At 60.7% G+C, this 12845-nt stretch overlaps 1 protein-coding gene and 1 non-coding gene across 2 annotated transcripts in view; one reads left to right on the top strand and one right to left on the bottom strand.

Annotated features, from left to right (window-relative positions):
• Padi2 (peptidyl arginine deiminase 2) overlaps positions 1-12845 on the top strand; it is a 39203-nt gene that overhangs the window by 7882 nt on the left and 18476 nt on the right. The window contains exons 2-6 of the mRNA XM_026400823.2: positions 4009-4192; positions 5216-5288; positions 11131-11192; positions 12297-12414; positions 12688-12813. Of these exons, the coding sequence (XP_026256608.2) occupies positions 4009-4192; positions 5216-5288; positions 11131-11192; positions 12297-12414; positions 12688-12813 (563 nt within the window). The remainder of the gene's footprint in view (positions 1-4008; positions 4193-5215; positions 5289-11130; positions 11193-12296; positions 12415-12687; positions 12814-12845) is intronic.
• On the bottom strand, positions 6043-6115 carry Trnam-cau (transfer RNA methionine (anticodon CAU)). Its single transcript has one exon. It is a non-coding gene; the product is annotated as a tRNA-Met (tRNA).

Genomic DNA, 12845 nt, shown 5'->3' with positions numbered 1-12845 from the left:
TCACCTTCTTGCCGTTTCTCGAACACGCCAGGCCAGCATCGGCCTCGGGCCATGGCCCAAGCTGTCCGCCTTGCTTGGAAACCACGAGAAAGCTTATTGGAAATGTGGTTCTCAGGCCCCTGGCCAGAGCTGATGAATCAGAAACGCGGGCGGTGGGCCCAGCCTCCGTCTTTAAACAGATCCGCAGGTGAGGTTCACGGGCATTCCAATTCTCTAGGACAGGAAGTTGAGACCCCAGCTCAAACGCCACTTCTTCAGGGAACCCCTCCTTGAGCCCCAGACCCCGTGACACCCCTGTGGATGGTGTGATCTACCGAGAGTCTTTCTCATCCACTGGAATGGGAAGGCCACCAGCCCAGAGAACACATCATCTTTGTCGACACGTCTACCCCAGCACCTAGAGCTGTGCCTGGCACATAGTAAGTGACAATAAATACGTGTTAAGTAAACGAGTGGCCATGGGCGCCAGCCCCCTACCCCAGCCCGTCCTGGGGCAGACACAGATGCACCGTGTGCCTGGTCCAGGCCAGGTGCCGAGACAAGGAGCCAGCTGCCCAGGGGAAGATACACAGGGGCACGAGGGATTGAGCTGGGTCTTCAAGGAGGGACATTTGCCAGGCAGAAGCCAGGGCAGGGCATTTGGGGGAGAAGGAACGGCACCATGAGATGGGACGAGGATGGGAATGGGGGGTGGGATGGCAGAAAACGAGTCTGGAGAGACAAGTTGAGGCGTGGGGGCTGGATGCCACCCACTGAGCACCAGGCTGCGGAACGAGGTGGGCACGGCACAGTCCTGAGCTCTGTTTACACCACGCCTGGCCCGCCAAGAAGGTCTGGTTCATTCATTCATTTTCTCCCAAAGCACAAGCTAAGCACAGCCATCCCAGGTGCTGGGACAATGCAGGCCGGCTCCAGGGACCCTGTCCTCCCGCCCATCCTCCCACCCACTCTCAGGTCTCTGCCATAAGCAAAAGGGATGTCATAGACACTCCCTGCCCCACTCTTTGCTCTGCCCCCATCCTGAGCCCCTCCCTGCAGCCTCGGGGGACCCTGGAGCTGCCCACAGCCCCTGCTCCCGGGGTCTCGAGTTTCTGCAGAGGATTCTAAGAGGATCTTCCTGGAGAGGGAAGCAGCCAACAGGATCCACAGGGGGACAAAGGCGCCTTTGTCACTTCTGCCAGCTCCAAGAATAGCTGTTTGCTCAGCTCCCAGCATGACTGGTGCTGAGTGGGGGAGGGTGGGGCTCCGGCTCTGATGTGGGCTGGGTGTTAACCCTCGGACCCTCTGGGGCTCCTCCTCTGGACCCTCTGGGGCCTCCTCCGGTTTCTCACTGGCCCAGAGAATAAAGGCGGCAGGAAGCATCCTTAGAGTCACTAAGGCAGGGTCCTAAGAGACCATCCCCTCTGGGGACTTGTGAACTTTCTAAATAGAATTGTGTGCAGATGAAGTAACAGCGGCTCTGGGTAAAGCTGGGCAGGGGTTCAGCAGCGGCCCCCGCTCCCCAGGACCTCCCTCCCCCACTCTTGGCCAGGGTCTGCGCCTCTGACTCTGGTTCCCTCCTCCCACTTAACACTCAGTGACACAGAGAGGGAAAGCCACTTGCCCTGGGCCAACCAGCAAGCTGATTCGCTGGGATCTGCGCTGGAGGGAGGTGTCCCAGACCCGCAATGGCCAAAACCATACCCCTTCGCAATGGCCAAAACCATACCCCTTCGGTGGCACTGTTGGCCCTTTAAACGGCTCACACTTCCTTAATAGCTTTATTTAGATGGAGATGTCGTAGCATTCCAGGAATGCCATAAAAAGAGACGGTGTCATAAACACATCAGCCTCAGTTCCTCTAAGGCCTCCAGGTGTCCTGCCTCCCAGGGAGAGGCTGGCCTTAGCCCGCTCACTCCCACCCTCTTAGCTGAGGACCAGCCACTGTGCCCAGCCGGGCTGGACTCTGAAGGGTGAGGATCCTGGACCCTGCCCGCCTCCCTGGAACCACCTGGCGGGACCTGGAGGGCAAGGTGTCACCAGCCCTGCGGAGGAGGGAGTGGAGGCAGGGGGAGGGGATCGTCCATGTCTTGTGGCCTGGCTGACAGGCCCTCAGAAGGGCAAGCGTCACATCAAGACCCCCTCAGCCAGCCCGCGACAAAACTGGGCCCAAACGCGGAGCTTCTGCAGATGCACCCCGTCCAGGGCCTTTGCCTGGACTCTGTGTCCCTCCTGATGAGGGAAGCTGGTGGGCGGCAGCTGGCCACAGCCACCAGGCGTCCAGCTTCCCATGCGTCCAGTGTCCCCCTGGCAGGCCGGGACTTTAGAAGGAAGCAGAGAGACCAGGAACAGCTCCCCTGCCCGCGCCGGGGACGGCTGCCCGAGCCTCGCCTGCTGGCGCCTTCAGCGCCCGGGACCAGGGTCTTTGCCGCGAGCCCCTGCAGGTGGTGGCCTGGTCCTGCCATCCGGGGTCTGTGTTTTGTGGGTCTGTTGGGCTTCTGCTCTGCTGTGGCCTGAGTCCAAGGCCTCACGTGCCAGGCAAGTGCCCCCGCGGCACCACACCCCAGCCCCAGCCCCTGGCCTGGGTCAGAGGCTCGCACCCCCGCCACAGCCACCCAGGGCTCTGACCACTGGGCAGCACTGGGCAGCAGCACCCACAGTCCCCAGAACAGGTGAGAACACCCGCCCTCAGGCCAGCCCTTCTGCAGAGCTGAGCGTCCACCGTGGTCCGAGGCCTGCAGCTGCAGCTGTCGCTGGACTCCGAGAGGCGCCCGCCTGGGCCTCCCCTCCCACCGGCCCCTGCCAGCTGCCTCACCCCACCCAGTGAGGCCAGCCAGACTCCCTCGAGGCGTGGGATCGACAAGTCTGCAGTGTTAAGAAGGAAGAGGATCTGAAGGTCAAATAGCACCCCTGTCGGCCTGAGGCCCTTCCAGAGTCACAAACCCCTGGCCCCCAGAGCACAGGTCCCCAAAGACAGATGCAGGCGCCTCCTGCTCCCGTCGGTCACAACCCCCTGTGAATCCCACCCGGAACCTCTGAGCCCTCCTGGGCCTTTAGGAATCCTCAGATCAAGGGCTGGTTTGAGCGGAAACCGCACCTTCCGCCCGGCTCCCTGTCCCCGTGACCTCCCTTAAGCCAGGGTCTTATCAGCTCGGGCTGCCATGACCCCGCTGTGGGGGAGCTCACGGCAGGCTCCTTCTCACAGCTCCGGAGAGGAGGAGTGTGACCTTACCCTCGCGTGGCCTCCTGGGGTGTGGGTGTGGGGGCATAAACACTGTCCCCTCAGCCAGACCACACCAGCTGTCCTGCCTGAAGTCTGGAGGGCTTCTCAAGAAATCCAGAGCATTTCCTTCTCAGTCAGCAGGAGGAGAATCCCGGCCGAGGGTCCTTCAACAGAGCCACCCCGTCCTGCCCATTTAGGACCCTGGTTGACAGAGACAGGGAGGCAGGGTCCTAGGCCCAAGTCTGTCTTTGGAGCAGATTCCTCCCTCTGTCCGGGTCTCGTCGTCCACCTGTGGTACCACGTGCTCCCAAGGCACAGCACAGCGCTGAGGGCTTCCTCAGAGCCTGGGTCCTGTCCATGCCTGTCATCCCATCACCTCAGGAGGCTGGGGCAGGAGGATCGTAAGTTCAAGGTCAGCTTCAGCAACTTAGGGAGGCCCTAAGCAACCTAGTGAGATCCTGTCTCAGGATGAAAAAGGTGAGGGGCTGGGATGCGGCTCTGTGGCGAGGCATCTCTGGGTTCAATCCCTGCTACCAAAAAACAAAGAAGGACTTGGGTCCTGAGGCTGCGGGTCCCGAGTACGGTTTTCAGCACCAAAAAAGAAAAAGAATTCTCGGGTCCCCGGGCCCCTCCCTGCTACTCCCTGTGTTGGCCAGTTCCTGTCGTGACTGAGTGATCACCCTACGGCTGGGTCCTCTGAGGTCCCCCAGACGGGAGCCAGGAGAGCCCTTGCAGACCTGCTCCTGCCGGCCCTGGTCACACCTGCCCAGGGCTCCCCCTTGACCCTCGGTCTTCTCTTCCCACAGCGCGGCCCCGGCCGGGGCCCAGACTTTCAGCCTGAAGCACTCGGAGGACGTGCGGGTAGAGGTCGTCCGCGATGGGGAGGCTGAGGAGGTGGCCACCAACGGCAAGCAGCGCTGGGCCCTGTCGCCCAGCACCATGCTGCGGCTCACCATGAGCAAGGCCAGCACCGAGGCCAGCGCCGACAAGGTACGCGCGGGAGGGGGGGGGGGTGCCGCGGGCAGGCCGGACAAGCCTGTCCCAGAGACACAGAACGCAGCCACGCGTGTCCTTGTCAGCCCCCAGAAGGCCACATCCAAAAGGCAAGAAAAGAAATCCACGTTGAGAGTAGATTTTGCCTGAGCCCACCTATCAAAATGCCATTTTGAAGCCGGGCGAGGTGGCGCACGCCTGTCATCCCAGCAGCTCCGGAGGCTGAGGCAGGAGGATCTCGAGTTCAAAGCCAGCCTCAGCAGCTCCTCGAGACCCTGTCTCTAAATAAAAAAAGGGCTGGGGATTGGCTCAGTGGTGAAGCACCCTGAGTTCAACCCCCAGTACCAAAAAAAAACACAAAAATCTTGACAAGTCATGAATATTAAGAAATCAACAAGACGTTTTATAACCTTTTCCTGTAACAAACCTAAGCCCACCTGAGTCCACACTAGTCACGCTTCAAGTGCTTGGCAGCCGCGTGGCTGGGGACCATTGCATTGGGCAGCACCTGCTAGGTCCCGGAACCACGGTGTCACGGGGGTAGAGCGCAGGCTGCGGGGTGACGGGCCGTTCCGATGCTCAGCACCACAGAGCCCTGGATCTCACTGTGTCTAAAGTGGGGTGCTGAGCAGTCAGGGAGCTGGCTCGGGTCCCCTCGTTTCCAGCTCTACCATATGCCATGCTGGCCCTGGGCATCCGCCAAAGAAAACCACCTCAGGCTGCCCTCCCACCACCACCCGGGAGCTTAGAGGGAGCTGGAGGCACAATGTGGCAGATGTGGGGACCCCACAGGTAGTGGGGTGCACAGGTGGGCAGGTGGCATCCTGGCTGCACTCGGAGGGGAGTCCCTGGTCTGGTGCCATCACCTGGGAGAGGCACTGGACAACCCAGGAGTACTTCCTGGAGGAGGCTGAGGGGGAGGACTTGCCAGGCTGAGGCCTAGGTGGGGCTCCCTCAGGATTTCCTGCTTGTGACCTATGGTCTCTGCCCTCCTCTCTACCCTGTGTGCCCCACCCCCAGGTCACCGTCAACTACTATGACGAGGAGGGGATCGCCCCCATCGACCAGGCTGGGCTTTTCCTCACGGCCATCGGTGAGTCAGCGAGGCTGGGGTCTCGGGGCTGCTGTCCCCAGGGCTGCCCCCACCCTGCTCCGGCTCTGCGCTCTCACCAGACCCTGTAGCTGCAGGCGAGGGGAAGGCACCTCGCCGCCCTCGCCTGCCGTCCTGATGCCAGGCCGCCTGCGGGAGGCGGCCTGTCGAGGTCAGCCAGGACTCACCCCGCGTCGGGGTCCCCTGTCTGGGCTCTGTGGGCCACACAGGAGAAAGGAAAGTCCTTCCTTCCCTCAGCTCTTTTGCAGCCTGAAAAAGAGATTCCCACCGTCCTTGTGCTCCTCAAGCCCAGTCCTGGGGGCACAGAGATATGGCCTTGGGTCCTCGGCTCACCTGATCCAATCCTTCATTTGATCCACCGGATGGTGAGGCCCAGAGAGGTTAGAAAACTCATTCAGAGTCACACAGCAACCAGGTGACAGGTGGATTCTGAATCAGGATGATTCCCCCAGCCCAGGTTCTCTCCACTGCACGACCCTGCCCTCCCGGGGACGCTCCCTCCCAGGCAGGTGGAGCCTGCTTTGCAGGCCCAGGGAGGTGACCTTTAGACCCTGCTGCCGCTCCCCTGCTGTGATGGAGGTGTTACCCAGAGGCCCTCCCAGAGGTGACTTTGTCCATGTGGTTGAACATGGACAGAGCTGCCACATGGCAGGGGAAGGGAACTCAGACACCGAGCGCCAACGATGTGCTGGGTGCTTTTTATTTTTTTTTTTTTTTTTTTTTTTTTTTTTTTTTTTGGAGGTGCTGGGGATTGAACCCAGGGCCTTGTGCACATGAGGCAAGCACTCTACCAACTGAGCTATATCCCCAGCCCTGGGTGCTTTTTAAAAGTAACAATAACTGCTCCCTCCTCCCGCTCAGCCGCGCTGCACCCAGGCTGTGTGGGCGCCTCGACAGCGAGTCGGGCTGCAGCGCTAGACCCTCCACCTATTCCCTTCCTCTCCTTTCTCCCTTTTTGCGGTTCTGGGGATCCAATCCAAAATCTTGTGCACGTTGTCGCTGGCTGGGCCCCCAGCGGCACCCCCTCCCCTCCATCTAGCCTCAGGGTGATTCCAGGGACAGACTTAGTCTTGTCCCTGTTTTGCTGATGAAAAGAATCAAGGCTATAAAAACCAACAAAAGGTTGCCTGGGGCCACACACCTAGAAAGTGGCTGATGTGACTAAGTCACTTGGGTTAGGTCACATCCTCCTCCTGGGGGTTTTGGAACCCCCCCAGCCCGCCCCCCACACCCCCACACCCCCCCACACCCCCACACCCCCGCCAGCCTCCTCTGTGCCCTCAGCTACAGGAACGGGCTCCGTGACTTTCCCATTCCTCAGCCGACCCCCAGTGGGCCTGGTGGGTGGTCAGTCTGCCCTCTTTCTGCATCCAAGGGTGGCCAGCCCGGGCCTGGGACTTTGATGGGGATGACCTCAGGGGGCCCTGGGAGATGAAACCAGAGACGCCCTGGTTTGCTGGGCCCTGGCACGTGAGCGCACCCCACATACACAGTCTCGGATGACTGTCCTCGGAAACCGAATCCCAGGGGCAGGGACACCTGAGGACAGAGACCTGTCCGATGAAGGTGATCCCTGGGGCTGCCTGTGCCGTCCAGACGTCCACCCGCGCAGGCAGACTGAAGACATCTGGAAACCAGGAGGAGGACGGGCTCTTCTCCTTCGTCAGAAGACAGAAGCTCAGAGGGAGCCCCACGGCGCCCGCGGTCAAGGGTCTGAGCTTCTGCGTCCCCTGGACACTTGTGTATTTAACTGCCGGGACTTCCAGATCCCGAGGTTCCACGGGCCAGTAAGATGCCCCCTCTGGGCCCCTAAGGAACATGAGAAGCTTGACAATGTTGACGCATGACCAAAAAAGAAGACATTAGAATAACAGCTTGCCTCCAGCTCTCACTGTCATGGCACCATGAAAAGTGACAGGGGCTCTCAAGAAAGGCCAGGCCATTTACAGAGTCCAAAATCAAGCTAGAGGAGAGCTTGGGCTTGCCCCCCTCCAGGATCTCCTGCTGAACTTGTGCTTCCTGATGCCCGGGGACCCTGAAGGAAAGGAGACTGGCTTCCCCTGGGAGCTCTGATCTCTGCGTCCCCCACCCCAGGCCTCCTCTTCCTCCGGCATCTACCCCAGGGGCCCTTGAGCCCCCATCCCGAGCCATCAATAGGGCCAGTGCCGGGAGGCAGGAACACCCGAGACCACACTGAGACCTCAGGCCACCACCATCCCGAGCCTCAGTTTCCTCATCTGCAAGATGGGACACACTGGTCATTGTTGAGCGGGGCTTCCAAGGATGCACGGAGTGGCCCGTGCAAGGGGACCGAGCCAGGGCCAAGGGCGCAGAGCAGGTGCTCAGCGGAAGCCCTCTCAGCCTCCCTTCCTCAGGGTGGCCACAGGACTCTGCCTGGAGGACGATGAAGCTTACTGTCCTGCAGCCTCCTCCCTGGGAACAGATAGACGGTGCCCTTGGCCAAATCAGGCCCTAATTCAGTCCAGTCCTGCAAGAACTTGCTGTGTGACCGGGATGAGCAGCGCACCTCTAGGCCTCCCTTTCTCCAAGCTACAGAGTGGAAATTAGCCTGAGGACCTCCAGGACTCTGGTTGGAGCTGATCGCAGAGCCTTCCCCTGAGGGCCAAGCGGAGGGGACAACCTGAGGAGGGGGCCGCTGCCAGGCCCTGGCGGTGAGAGCAGCACACAGAATGGGCCTTGGGAACCTGTAGCCACCAGCTCAGTCGCTCCTCGGGCCCCTGACCAGCGCCCGCGTTGGCTATGGGAGAGGGAGTCCTCGCTCCCCGCCGCATCCCAGGCTGCTCAAGCCCGGAGGCCAGCACCCGCCACTGTCCATGGGGCTGGCAGCCGGCCAGCGTCTTGATCCTCAGGGCAGACGGCCTTGAACCCAATCCTAGTGACATTTCCCGTTAATCTGCCCCACACCCAGGCGCCACCCGACCCCTGGGAGCTATTCAGAGGAGCTGAGGTAGGAGCCCGAGCCTCTGGGAAATGTCTGGAGCCCGGAGTCCCTGAGACAGGTGTCCTCCCTCCTCCCCCCGGGCGGGCAGCGCTCTGGGCAGGTCCTGCCAGCCCCGATCACTGTCCCCGCAGGCCTCGGCCCCCTGACACTGGGTGACATCAGACACCGAGGAGCCTGGCAGGGGAGCAGACCCAGGGGATGGCTTGCAACTTGGGGGACCTCGGAGGGAGGGTGAAGGGCAGAGAGGCCATGCAGTTGGCTGTAGGGACAGGCCGCAGGTCCCAAAGAGAATCAGGAAGCACCGTGGAGGTGGGAGGAGGTGATAAGGGGACAGTGATCAAATGCCCGAATTTCATAACAGGAAGGCCGCAAACCCTGGCCCAATTTAATAAAGCAGGAAATAGAAAGAAGTATTGTTTTATTTTTGTACCAGGAAGATGAAAAGAAGAGCTGGGTAAGAAACCATTTAGTGCTGTTTTGTTTGATTTTTTTTTTTTTTTTTTTTTTTTTTTTTTGCATATGGTACAAATATCACGTTGAAAATTTTTGGTTTCTTTGCTTGTGTTTTTGTTTTGTTTCTTGGTGCTAGAGACCAGATCCAGGGTGCTTTACCACTGAGCCACGTCCTCGGCTCTTTTTTGTTTGTTTGTTGTGAGGCAGGGTCTCACTAAGTCGCTGAGGGTCTCACTAAGTCGCTGAGGCTGTCCTCAGACTTGCAATCCTCCTGCCTCAGCCTCCCGAGTGGCTAGGATTACAGGTGTGTGTCACTGTGCCTGGCTAAATTGATAAAATTTCAAAAGTTAAGAAATTCATATTGCAACAAAGCAACGCAGAGCGCTTCCTAATCGCTCTCTAAGAACCGGGGCTTCAGTGCCCGTGACAAAGAGCTTCCGTGCAGCTTAGAGACAGAGGCCCCAGGGCTGCAGGGTGGCCGAACGCCTCTCCACCTTCAGGGGAGCAAGCATTGCGTCTTTGAAGGTGGCCTTAGCTTTTGGCAACAGCCCAGGTAGGAGGTCAGTCAGAGGTCAGCCAGAGGTCAGCCAGAGGTCAGTCCTAGATCCATGGAGACAACAGAAAAGAAGAGACCCGGAGCCGGAGCCGGCCTGCATCCAGGAGCTTCAGGGGTGGCTTCCCTGCCGGGTGCCTTGGTGAAAGCCTGGGTGCCCTGTGTGGACGCCGGTGGTGGCAGGTCCCAGGGAGCGACTCTGAGGAGAGCGGCCGTGGAAAGCGGTCTGCAGTGGGCGCGGGTGGGAAAGAAACTGGCCTCCAGCACCAGCCCTGCTCCTGCTCCTGACCTCAGCCTCTTCGGGAGCACGGGCGGGCCCCTTCTCCCCGGGCCCTTGCTCGCCCCCTCCAGGATCTCCAGGCCAGCTCCCTGGCGGGCGGTTCCCTGGAGCCCTGGCTTGCTCTCCCCCAAAAGGGGCCCAGTGACAGCTCCCTCCAGGACTGGAGGCTCCTTCAGAGCGGGTCTGTGCACGGTCACCAGGGCCTAGCCAGGTGCTGCAGCCGTGGCACGGGCTCCACGGTGGCGGGAGTGGAGAAGTGGGCCTCGCAGCCTCCCAGGAGGCCCCGGGAGCAGGACACTATAGGGTACCTCTTCCAGGGACCTCCCTGCCCCCTCCTGCTTGCCTCTGTCCACCCCAGGACGGCCACATTGAGGGGCAGGAGGCTGGGCAGAGGGAGGACTTGGGTATGGACCCGGTGGGGCTGGACCACAAAGGAAAGGGTGACATCTGTGCCCCTCCTGTGCCAGGACCGCCTCACCCCCCACCCCACCCAGGGAGAGGGCTTGGCTGTCTTGGGGACTGACCGGGAACACATTCGTCCCACCCAGCCCCCACCTCAGTCCAAGTCTTGCTGGGTGTGCGCGGTCCCCCTTGGGCAGCTTTGGGGCCTGAAACCAGCGCGTCTCACTCTGGGTGACACTCTTGATGCCACCCCAGCAGCACCCATCAGTCTCTTAACTCCAAAGAATTAATTATCTGGCTCAAAAGTCAGTAGTGCCTGTCATTGCAATTAGTGCAACGGCTAATTTTTACAGGAAAAGACTCCACTTTAAAACTGAGGAAATTGGAGCTCAGAGAGGTTGTCTAATCTGCCCATAGTCACACAGCTCCTAAGCAGAGAACCAGGGTCCAAACCAACACTGTCTAATGCTAAACCTCTCCACTGCCCCACAGTCTCCACAAAGCCTGTCTCCATGGTGGGCCTAGGGATGATAAAGTCCCTTCCCTGAAAGAAGGATAAGCAGGGACCCTGCCTGGTCATCTACCAGGATCCCCGATCACAGGCACCCTCAGATCAAGAGGGCTGAGGACATGGTTTCTCACCCAGAGGAAAACCCTCGGTCCTTGTTGATGGAATCTAGACTTCTGGTAGTTCTTGGAGAGGAGGACATGTGCACACACAGACACACGTGTGCACACACACACACACACACACACCCAGATGGACTGGGAGAGACAGGGAACCCTGAGCTGGTACATTTTCAAATGATAACCAAGTCAGACGGGTGCAGTGCGGACCTCAGCTCTGCTCCACCTCCCGTGTGCCCCTGGGACTGCACCCTTCTGAACGGAGGCTCCAAATCTGTCCAGTGAGGACCTCCCCCAGGAGGAGGGAGGGGGATCCCTGGCCTGTCCGGCAGCACCCCCAAGGCTGTGAGCTGCCGGTGCACACGGCGTCTGCAGAGGTGCCCTGGGGTGTGGACATCAGCCAGGGGCTCAGAGAAGATGAGCTCACAGGGCCCCCATCCCCAGCCACCGAGTGCCTGGGTGAGTGGCCCCAGGTCCCCCAGGTCCCCCAGGTCCGTGCCACCCTGTCTGGCAGGCTCAGCAGCTCACCCATGTTTCTCCTCCCCAGAGATTTCCCTGGATGTGGACGCCGACCGGGACGGCGAGGTGGAGAAGAACAACCCAAAGAAGGTACCTAGCCATCAGGGTAGACGCCCCGAACTCGGGCAGCTCAAGGGCAGAGCCCGGAGTAGACCCTGTAGGCAGCCAGAGGCTCCCAGGCGCAGGACGCCCACCCGCAGACCAGTGTCGTAACAACTGCCCTACGTGCCCTCCAAAAGGCTGTGTGCGGGGCCATGGAAGCGGCTCAGGTCTGGGGACCAGCCAGGCTTCCTGGGAGAAGGGCCAGCTGTGCTGAGGCTGGAAGGGCGAAGAGATTTGACCAGCAAAAAGGAGGACATCGGTCCAGCCAGAGGACCAGCGTGGGCAGAGGCCCGGGGGCTTGGCATCTGGGAGCGGAAGGGCGGCCAGTGCAGGTGGAACAGAGTGAGCCAGGCGAGGTGGAGACGAGGTAGAGGTGATGGCGTGGAGAGGCGGGCAGGTCTCCTGGGCCTCGCAGCCACCGTGAGGAACCAGGCTTAGCCCTGTGTCAGCAGGGCGGGCTTAGGGGAGGAGAGTGACGTGATCGGGTTCAATTTTCTTGCAGTCCCCTGGCTGCAGTGTAGAAAACGAAGCAGCAGAAGCCGGTGTGGTGCCCACACCCGTGACCCCCCGGCGACTTGGGAGGCTGAGGCAGGAGGATCGCCAGGCCCAGGCAGCCTGGGCAACTTAGGGAGAACTTGTCTCAAATGATATAAAAAGGGCTGGGGACGTAGGCCAGTGGCAGCGTCCCCTGGTTCAGTCCCGAGTGCAGGAAAAGGAAAAGCCAGTGACGCAGCACGCAGGCCCCATGCAGACTCCCGGCCTCGGACCCCGAGTCCCGGCTCAGACTGTCCGCCCAGGGCTCTGGCCGCCCTCCTGCTCCCAGCTCCACGCTGCCAGGCATGGCCGCCCCACACCAGAGCCTTCCTGTCCGTGTGTCCTGGATGTCCACATGGGTCCCCTCTGGGCATCAGACTTGGAAGTCACATTTGCCAGATGGTAGCTCGCACACACACACACACACACACACGCACTCACACCCGTAGATGGTGGCTGCTCGTTAGCCACATCCCGAGGTGCTCTCAGGTGGCCCTCAGGGTCTGCCCTGGGGTAGAGAAGAGGACGCTCACCCGTCCTGTCCTCCTGCGCTTCCAGGCGACCTGGACCTGGGGTCCTGAGGGTCAGGGGGCCATCCTGCTGGTGAACTGTGACCGAGACACGCCCTGGCTGCCCAAGGAGGACTTCGGTGACAACAAGGTCTACAGCAAGGAAGGTACCAGCGGGGCCCCCAGGGGCCAGGAGGGGCAGGTTGGACCTGGGCTTCCTGGGGATGAAGGACCCCAACGTCCACCTGTGCTCAATTGCAGTGCACCTGGAGCCACGTTTTCTAAAGTCACACACGGGAGAGCAAGGAGGCCACCTGGGGTGTCGGAGGGGACGGCCAGTGTCGTCCTCTCCCTTTGGTCTTCCGGGGTTCCCGGGACACGGGCACTGGGAGGCCAGCACCCAGGCCCGTCACGCTGACCCCTGTGCCTCTGCCCCTCAGACCTCAAGGACATGTCCCCGATGGTCCTGAGGACCAAGGGCCCCGACCGCCTGCCGGCTGGATACGAAATGGTCCTCTACATCGCCATGGGGGACTCGGACAAAGTGGGCGTGTTCTACGTGGAGAGTGAGTGAGCCCCACAATGTCCCCTGAGGCCA

The sequence above is a fragment of the Urocitellus parryii genome, chromosome 11 (genome assembly GCF_045843805.1).
Source record: "Urocitellus parryii isolate mUroPar1 chromosome 11, mUroPar1.hap1, whole genome shotgun sequence".
In the NCBI taxonomy this organism is placed as follows: domain Eukaryota; kingdom Metazoa; phylum Chordata; class Mammalia; order Rodentia; family Sciuridae; genus Urocitellus; species Urocitellus parryii.
The sequence above is the reverse complement of the archived record's forward strand: the minus strand, read 5'-3'. Positions and strand labels throughout refer to the sequence as shown.